The following is a 9,792-nucleotide window of genomic DNA, read 5'->3' as shown; positions in this document are numbered from 1 at the left end:
GCCCGATCACGTGTAGCCCCACGTAAGCAGTGCTCAATTCCTAGACTTGAGCTATGCGCTGCTCTCATAGGAGCGCAGTTGGCCAAACTGGCTGAGAATGAGCTCACCTTGAACATCCAGAAAGTCATTCTCTGGACAGATTCAACAACTGTCCTACACTGGCTGCATTCTGAATCCTGCCGCTTTAAGGTGTTTGTGGGAACGAGGGTGGCAGAGATTCAAGAATTAACTGATCTCAAATCATGGCATTATGTTGACTCTGCCAGGAACCCTGCGGATGATCTTACCCGTGGTAAGAGCCTGAAGGACCTCACTGTACCCAATCGGTGGATACAAGGACCAGAATTCCTCATTCAACCTCAGAGTAATTGGCCATCACCACCAGTAATGCACAGCTCAGAGCCTGAGGATGCCACAGAATTAAAGCGTAGTGCCTTTTGTGGCATGATTAACTCAGCACCGCTAATAGCAGATGACCGCAAGTTCAGTAGCTGGAAAGACTTGGTTGAAGCAGTAGCACAGGAGCTTCAGGGGGCGGCAGAGCAGAGGGGCTCCACTCTAGCAAGTGCTTACAAAAAAGCTGAGCTGTCTGTACTAAGACAGATCCAGATGGACAGTTTCCCTGATGACTACCAGCTGTTGAAGAATGGTAAGCCCGTTCGTTCTAGCAGCCGGTTACTTTGTCTCTCCCCAGAATTCGATGAAGCCAGTGAATTAATACGTGTTGGAGGACGATTAAGACGTGCGGAAGGACTCGACCCAAGCACAGTACATCCTATTGTATTGGATCCCAGTCACCCTAACACTCGGTTGCTCATAAGAGATTACGATGCTCACCTTTGCCATCCAGGACCAGAGCGAGTGTTCGCTGAGCTTCGTCGAAAGGTATGGATATTGAAAGGGAGAGAGGCTGTGAGGAAGCACCAGCGATTGTGTCCTGAATGCTGCAAATGGAGGTCGAAGCCAGCCTCTCAGAAAATGGTTGATCTCCCTCCACCTCGGCTTCGATTGTTCAAGCCTGCATTCCATTCAGCTGGAATGGACTGCTTTGGACCTTTCTTGGTCAAAGCGGGACGTCGTACAGAGAAAAGATGGGGACTTCTATTTAAGTGTCTGACCACTCGGGCCGTGCACCTTGAGGTTCTGACATCCATGGACAGTGATGCCTTTCTCATGGCACTTCGCCGTTTCATAGGTCGCCGTGGGAAACCAGCAGAGCTATACTCAGACCAAGGCACCAACTTCCGAGGAGGTAACACAGAGCTGAAAGAAGCCTTCCGTCAGCTCAGTGGCGATCTACAACAGCAAATGGCTAAGCAGCAGATTAGCTTTCATTTCAATCCTCCAGCTGCTCCACACTTCGGAGGAGTGTGGGAAAGAGAGATTCGCTCTATCAAAGTTGCACTTTACACAACCTTGGGATCAGACACAGTAACTGAAGAAGTGCTTCGAACTGTCCTCATAGAAATAGAGGCCATCCTGAACTCTAAACCTCTTGGGTATGTTTCAGCGGATATTGCTGATTTAGATCCCATCACCCCAAACTGCCTTCTGATGGGGCGGCCAGATGGTTCCCTGCCACAAGTTATATACCCAGTATCTGAGCTCCTGGGAAGACGTCGGTGGAGGCATTCACAAGTATTGTCTGACAGATTCTGGACAGCCTTCATAAAGAACTACTTACCTGAACTTCAGGCCAGGACAAAATGGCAGACTCCATCAGCAGACATCCAACCTGGCATGGTTGTAATGCTCGTTGACCCCCAGTTACCACGTTCGTTCTGGCAGATTGGAAGAGTAGTAAATGTATTCCCTGGGGCTGATGATCGAGTACGAACAGCTGAGATACAGATAAAGGACAGAGTCTATACAAGACCCATCGCTCGTTTGATTGTTCTGCCAGAGATCCAAGATGAAGAAGATCACATCCAAACTAGAGACTAATGGTAACCCATATAGTGTCCGCCTTTCAGTGGAGCAAATTTGGGACCAAATTTGGGGGCGGCGGTGTTAGAAAGGCCGAGTTCTGTGCGCATGCGCTGATTCCATCAGTCGTCATTGAAGAGAGAGTGACTCAGCAGAAGGTGCGAGGGCGCTGTGTGTATGCAACGTGTGCGTTGATAAACAAATGTAAGTTGTTTACATAATCAATAGTTGATAAATATTAGTTAAGGGTAGGTGCTGCATTAGTACAATGTTATACTGTTCATGACAGACAAGTATTTATCAGCATTGAAGCCATTATCGCGTGCTGTTGAGTGCCCGTGAATGTGTTGATTATGTTCAATATTACTTGCCATCCGTAAGATATATCTTGTAATCAGTGTTTGATACCTATGTATGGATGCATTATCATCACATTTGTTGCTGATATATCTGCTATTTATAGTTTATGTACGCGATGTTCCTGATTACATGCTGCTCGTTTGAATAATTTTACGATTAGTTTCGTTTTGAATGTTTTGCTGTTTTTGACCACTGGGTGGCAGTATTGTATAAGAATTCATTGCTTGTATGGTGATTTCTTTATTTCATTCTAGATTTAACTTGAACTTCTTTATTTGAGAGATTTGTGACTGTTAATTGACGTAATGCTGTGTAATAATAGCCAGGATGTTTGTTAATATATATCTTTATTTCTTTCCTTTGTAGACCACACCCAAATTTACACACCCAAATTTACACACCCAAAAGCCTGTAAATCCTGTGTACTGCTGTGTTGTGTACCACCCAAATTGTCAACATTAAACCCCTTTTCATGGAACTGATCTGATTCAGTGTGTTCTAACCGACACCCCATTGAGGAAAGCTAGAAACAGACCATCACCTAATACAGTCCGACCTTTTTAAAGCTGCTATTGAACATATGGTCCTTCGAGCCGGATCTGGCGTTTCTCATGGATAAAGCCTTGATCAGTGGCCAAATGCAACCTGAAGGAGCATCAGCACAGATTGTAAGACCCAAACGTCAGGTTCATCCTCCTGCCTACCTTAAAGACTTTGACCTTACGACTGTGCGTCATAGAGTACTTAGCCAGCCGGCATTGCCTGACACAACACAGCATACACAGGTTCTTGGAGATGCAGCAGAGAACATTCCTTCGCCCTCTACCAGAGTATCGAGTCCCATAAGTCAAGGTCCATGGGATACAGTGGATAAATGGTCCATGGTCGGCGAAAGGGCTCCTTCCTTTCAAGTTATGGATAATACTGAACTGCAACCACCTAGTACCAGATACAGCCCAGTGCAGCCAGTTCATCATCCTCAGTCTTCTCCATATCATCGGCCATGGGAAGAGCATCAGTCCACGCCTTTGCCTCAGATCTCTTACACTCCACAAACTAAGAGAACCTCACATCGTGAGCAAGCATCCTACCATCCGCCATCTATGTTATCTCCATCCTTGGGCCCACACCAACCCTTTCCTATCAACCCTGGTAGCTCCTCACTTAGTTTGAATCAAGGGACTGGTTATCATATTATGTCCAACACAGCAATGGAGAGAACAGTAGAGCCTCAGAGTGCCACTAACATGCTAGACATTTTGGGAACAATGATGGGTGAACTTCAAATTATGAAAGATCATATCCTGGCTGCCACACCTACTAAATCGCGCATTGATTTAGCTCTGACTGGTGAACATCCTCGCCATAATACACCTCCCTGGCAGCATCCTGATAAAACCAATTATCAGAATACAGCTCAACCAATACCAGACTTCTATGCTAATACTCCTGTCCCTCACTGGCATTCAAGAACATTGTATGAATCACCTAGGGAGAGAATGGAATATCCTGAACAAGAGCGTTATCAGTACAAGCAACCCACTGGGCTAGAGTTAGCACCTAGAACTAATTTCCTTAACCTGAATCCTGCAGGACAAGAAAGCACCTACAGAGGTCCAGTGCCAACCATCCCTAACTTCTGTACTAAAGATCCCAGCGAGTTTACTCGGTTGAAGATAGCCCTTGATAACCTTTTACCACCAGATGCCACAGAACTGTTCCGATACCAAATCCTACTAGATCATCTGAAGCTAGATGAAGCACGTCTGGTGGCAGATTCCTATCTCAATTCACCATTCCCTTACTCAGATACTATGGCTGCTTTGAACGAAAGGTTTGGCCAGCCACACAAGTTGGCACTTAAGAAGATTGCCAAAGTGATGGATTCCCCAGATCTCCGACGAGGAGATATCGAGGCATTTGACAGATTCGCTCTACAAATTAGCGCTCTTGTTGGTATGTTGGAGACTCTTGGAGATGAAGGAGAATCAGAGCTGCAATGTGGGTCACATGTGGAGAGACTGTTGAGTAAGTTACCTGCTGAAATGAGATCAGGATTTCGAAGACAGATGTACCACCGTCCGGGGTCGGTGTATAACCTCCGTGAATTTTCTAAGTGGCTCCAGTATGAGGCTTGGTGCCAAAGCAGTGAGTCGCAGATCAGTTACAAGAGCCAAAGACCAGAGCAGAGACCAGAACGCAGGCGAGAAACCAAACCTACTGGTCGTACAGCGACTATCCTTCATGGGGCAAATGACACGGTCACAAAGGTACCCCCTGCAGCAGTCCAAGTTAAAGTGGAGAAACCCAAAGTCTCACCTAAAGCCTTCTTGTCCTTTCTGTGATAAAGATGACCATTTTCTAAGTCAGTGTTTGACCTTTAAGTCCTTTGATAAACAGCAAATGATTGACTGGATACAAACCAATCATCGTTGCTGGCGATGTGGACGTGCACACCAAGCAGCCCAGTGCACACTGAAGAAGCCTTGTAGCATCTGCAAAGGGAAGCACTTGCAAATCCTGCATGAGGTCAACACCAGGTGTACCAGAGAGGGTTCCTGCCTGGTTAGTTCAACTACTGAAACACTGTACTTGGACAGACCCACTGACTGCAAACGTGTTCTGCTTAAGGTCATCAGGGTTCTGTTGCGCTATGGAGGCAAGACGCTTGACACTTATGCTGTTATGGATGATGGGTCTGAGCGCACAATTCTTCTTCCTGATGCTGCTCGTGTACTTGGTATACAAGGTCAAGCTGAAAATATAGCCTTGCGGACCGTCCGCCAAGATGTGCAGACCATCAGTGGTACTTCAGTTGACTTCCACATATCTCCTGCAACTCAACCTCAGAAGACATTCAAGATCAATGCAGCATTCACTGCCAAACACCTTGGTCTGGCCGATCACTCTTATCCAGTGAGTTTGCTAGAGAAATACAGGCACCTGAAAGATCTCCCACTGCAGGCCTTTGAAAGAGTGAGTCCTTCACTTCTCATCGGTGCTGATAATACCCACCTAATCACACCTATCGCACCTGTCCGAATTGGTCCTCTTGGTGGTCCAGCCGCCATAAAGACGAAGCTTGGATGGACACTGCAGGGACCAGCCAAAATCCTGGAGACCCAATTGCAGCCACAACAGTGCCTTTTCCTGTCTCTCACCCCAACTGAACTAGAACTCAAAGGAGATGTTAAAAGGTTATGGCAACTTGATATTTTGCCTTTCCGCTGTGAAAAGCAGGTGACAAGGTCCAGGGAGGATCAGGAGGCCATTAATCTCTTAGAGAGCAGGACAACTCGCGTAGAGGTGAATGGAATCTTCCGCTATGCTACACCCTTGCTGCGCAGAAAGAATTCACCCCTCCTTTGTGCCCCCAAAGAAGCTGTGATGCCTAGTCTTCGGAGCATGGAACGACGACTGGCCCAAGATCAAGAGAAAGCAGCAGTGTACAATGCGGAGATTGAGAAGTTAGTACTGAATGGCGCCGTTACCAAACTCTCATCGAGTGGAAGCAATGCGACAGAAGAGACCTGGTATATCCCACACCATTTAGTCAGCCACAATGACAAGGACCGCATTGTGTTCAATTGCTCCTTCCAATATAAGGGACTGAATCTTAATGATTCCTTGATGCCTGGTCCAGCCCTGAGCCCCTCTCTTCTGGGTGTTCTACTTCGTTTCAGGGAGCATTGTGTGGCGATTAGCGGCGATATACGTGGAATGTTCCACCAAGTCCTCCTCCTACCTGAGGACAGGCCCCTCCTGCGCTTTCTGTGGCGTGACATGAGACGAGATGACCCACCTGACATCTATGAATGGCAAGTACTGCCGTTCGGAACCACATGCAGTCCCTGCTGTGCCTCCTTCGCCCTCCAAAGGCACGTCTTGTCGCATAGCACAGCAGATGAAGATGTGAGGCATTCTGTTGAGAGATGCTTCTATGTGGATAATTGTCTGCAGAGCTTACCATCTGCTCAAGAAGCAAGACAGTTACTAGACAAAATTCGTAAGTTGCTGGCAACAGGAGGATTCGATATCCGCCAGTGGGCCAGCAATGTGCAAGAGGTTGTCAGTCACTTACCCCCAGAAGCCAGATCTCCTAAGCTAGAGCTGTGGCTTTCACATGATAAAGTGGACCCACGTGAATCCACCCTGGGACTGAATTGGCACTGTGAGTCAGACTGTCTAGGATTCCGGCACAGACCTGTTACTTACCATGCTCTGACGATGCGGAACATATATCGTGTCTTAGCAAGTCAATATGACCCCCTTGGTGTTATTCTTCCATACACTACACGTGCCAAGGTGATTGTTCAACAACTCTGGACTAAGGATAGGAACTGGGATGATCCACAACTTCCTGAGGGTCTTCAGTGGGCATGGAAGGTGTGGGAAACTGAGCTTCAGTACTTACCTCAAGTAGTCCTCCCTAGGTGCTACACTCCATCCAGCATGGACAAACCGAAAGTCACACGTGAGATCCATATCTTCACAGATGCCTCGGAGAAAGCTTACGGGGCAGTTGCTTACCTTCGTTCAGAGGATCCTAGTGGGAGGATACACCTTTCCTTCCTCCTGGCCCGATCACGTGTAGCCCCACGTAAGCAGTGCTCAATTCCTAGACTTGAGCTATGCGCTGCTCTCATAGGAGCGCAGTTGGCCAAACTGGCTGAGAATGAGCTCACCTTGAACATCCAGAAAGTCATTCTCTGGACAGATTCAACAACTGTCCTACACTGGCTGCATTCTGAATCCTGCCGCTTTAAGGTGTTTGTGGGAACGAGGGTGGCAGAGATTCAAGAATTAACTGATCTCAAATCATGGCATTATGTTGACTCTGCCAGGAACCCTGCGGATGATCTTACCCGTGGTAAGAGCCTGAAGGACCTCACTGTACCCAATCGGTGGATACAAGGACCAGAATTCCTCATTCAACCTCAGAGTAATTGGCCATCACCACCAGTAATGCACAGCTCAGAGCCTGAGGATGCCACAGAATTAAAGCGTAGTGCCTTTTGTGGCATGATTAACTCAGCACCGCTAATAGCAGATGACCGCAAGTTCAGTAGCTGGAAAGACTTGGTTGAAGCAGTAGCACAGGAGCTTCAGGGGGCGGCAGAGCAGAGGGGCTCCACTCTAGCAAGTGCTTACAAAAAAGCTGAGCTGTCTGTACTAAGACAGATCCAGATGGACAGTTTCCCTGATGACTACCAGCTGTTGAAGAATGGTAAGCCCGTTCGTTCTAGCAGCCGGTTACTTTGTCTCTCCCCAGAATTCGATGAAGCCAGTGAATTAATACGTGTTGGAGGACGATTAAGACGTGCGGAAGGACTCGACCCAAGCACAGTACATCCTATTGTATTGGATCCCAGTCACCCTAACACTCGGTTGCTCATAAGAGATTACGATGCTCACCTTTGCCATCCAGGACCAGAGCGAGTGTTCGCTGAGCTTCGTCGAAAGGTATGGATATTGAAAGGGAGAGAGGCTGTGAGGAAGCACCAGCGATTGTGTCCTGAATGCTGCAAATGGAGGTCGAAGCCAGCCTCTCAGAAAATGGTTGATCTCCCTCCACCTCGGCTTCGATTGTTCAAGCCTGCATTCCATTCAGCTGGAATGGACTGCTTTGGACCTTTCTTGGTCAAAGCGGGACGTCGTACAGAGAAAAGATGGGGACTTCTATTTAAGTGTCTGACCACTCGGGCCGTGCACCTTGAGGTTCTGACATCCATGGACAGTGATGCCTTTCTCATGGCACTTCGCCGTTTCATAGGTCGCCGTGGGAAACCAGCAGAGCTATACTCAGACCAAGGCACCAACTTCCGAGGAGGTAACACAGAGCTGAAAGAAGCCTTCCGTCAGCTCAGTGGCGATCTACAACAGCAAATGGCTAAGCAGCAGATTAGCTTTCATTTCAATCCTCCAGCTGCTCCACACTTCGGAGGAGTGTGGGAAAGAGAGATTCGCTCTATCAAAGTTGCACTTTACACAACCTTGGGATCAGACACAGTAACTGAAGAAGTGCTTCGAACTGTCCTCATAGAAATAGAGGCCATCCTGAACTCTAAACCTCTTGGGTATGTTTCAGCGGATATTGCTGATTTAGATCCCATCACCCCAAACTGCCTTCTGATGGGGCGGCCAGATGGTTCCCTGCCACAAGTTATATACCCAGTATCTGAGCTCCTGGGAAGACGTCGGTGGAGGCATTCACAAGTATTGTCTGACAGATTCTGGACAGCCTTCATAAAGAACTACTTACCTGAACTTCAGGCCAGGACAAAATGGCAGACTCCATCAGCAGACATCCAACCTGGCATGGTTGTAATGCTCGTTGACCCCCAGTTACCACGTTCGTTCTGGCAGATTGGAAGAGTAGTAAATGTATTCCCTGGGGCTGATGATCGAGTACGAACAGCTGAGATACAGATAAAGGACAGAGTCTATACAAGACCCATCGCTCGTTTGATTGTTCTGCCAGAGATCCAAGATGAAGAAGATCACATCCAAACTAGAGACTAATGGTAACCCATATAGTGTCCGCCTTTCAGTGGAGCAAATTTGGGACCAAATTTGGGGGCGGCTGTGTTAGAAAGGCCGAGTTCTGTGCGCATGCGCTGATTCCATCAGTCGTCATTGAAGAGAGAGTGACTCAGCAGAAGGTGCGAGGGCGCTGTGTGTATGCAACGTGTGCGTTGATAAACAAATGTAAGTTGTTTACATAATCAATAGTTGATAAATATTAGTTAAGGGTAGGTGCTGCATTAGTACAATGTTATACTGTTCATGACAGACAAGTATTTATCAGCATTGAAGCCATTATCGCGTGCTGTTGAGTGCCCGTGAATGTGTTGATTATGTTCAATATTACTTGCCATCCGTAAGATATATCTTGTAATCAGTGTTTGATACCTATGTATGGATGCATTATCATCACATTTGTTGCTGATATATCTGCTATTTATAGTTTATGTACGCGATGTTCCTGATTACATGCTGCTCGTTTGAATAATTTTACGATTAGTTTCGTTTTGAATGTTTTGCTGTTTTTGACCACTGGGTGGCAGTATTGTATAAGAATTCATTGCTTGTATGGTGATTTCTTTATTTCATTCTAGATTTAACTTGAACTTCTTTATTTGAGAGATTTGTGACTGTTAATTGACGTAATGCTGTGTAATAATAGCCAGGATGTTTGTTAATATATATCTTTATTTCTTTCCTTTGTAGACCACACCCAAATTTACACACCCAAATTTACACACCCAAAAGCCTGTAAATCCTGTGTACTGCTGTGTTGTGTACCACCCAAATTGTCAACATTAAACCCCTTTTCATGGAACTGATCTGATTCAGTGTGTTCTAACCGACACCCCATTGAGGAAAGCTAGAAACAGACCATCACCTAATACAGTCCGACCTTTTTAAAGCTGCTATTGAACAATTAGCGTAGACGCCATTTTTATTATGATGTAGCGAGTACATCAGGTGTTATGGGAAGTGTGA

At 46.6% G+C, this 9,792-nt stretch overlaps 2 protein-coding genes across 2 annotated transcripts; both read left to right on the top strand.

Annotated features, from left to right (window-relative positions):
* The first annotated feature begins 2,015 nt into the window (after positions 1 to 2,015).
* Positions 2,016 to 4,631, top strand: LOC125266025. The gene is made up of 2 exons (XM_048186512.1): positions 2,016 to 2,130; positions 2,653 to 4,631. The coding sequence occupies exon 2, from the start codon at positions 2,898 to 2,900 to the stop codon at positions 4,629 to 4,631; it is 1,734 nt and encodes a 577-aa protein (XP_048042469.1). The 5' UTR covers positions 2,016 to 2,130; positions 2,653 to 2,897.
* Positions 4,627 to 9,628, top strand: LOC125266231. Its single transcript, XM_048186706.1, has 2 exons — positions 4,627 to 8,994; positions 9,517 to 9,628. Exon 1 carries the CDS (start codon positions 4,690 to 4,692, stop codon positions 8,806 to 8,808), a length of 4,119 nt encoding a protein of 1,372 aa, XP_048042663.1. The 5' UTR covers positions 4,627 to 4,689; the 3' UTR covers positions 8,809 to 8,994; positions 9,517 to 9,628.
* The last annotated feature ends 164 nt before the right edge of the window (positions 9,629 to 9,792 follow it).

Source organism: Megalobrama amblycephala, linkage group LG4 (assembly GCF_018812025.1).
Source record: "Megalobrama amblycephala isolate DHTTF-2021 linkage group LG4, ASM1881202v1, whole genome shotgun sequence".
NCBI classification, from domain to species: domain Eukaryota; kingdom Metazoa; phylum Chordata; class Actinopteri; order Cypriniformes; family Xenocyprididae; genus Megalobrama; species Megalobrama amblycephala.
This window is presented reverse-complemented; position numbering and strand designations above follow the sequence as displayed.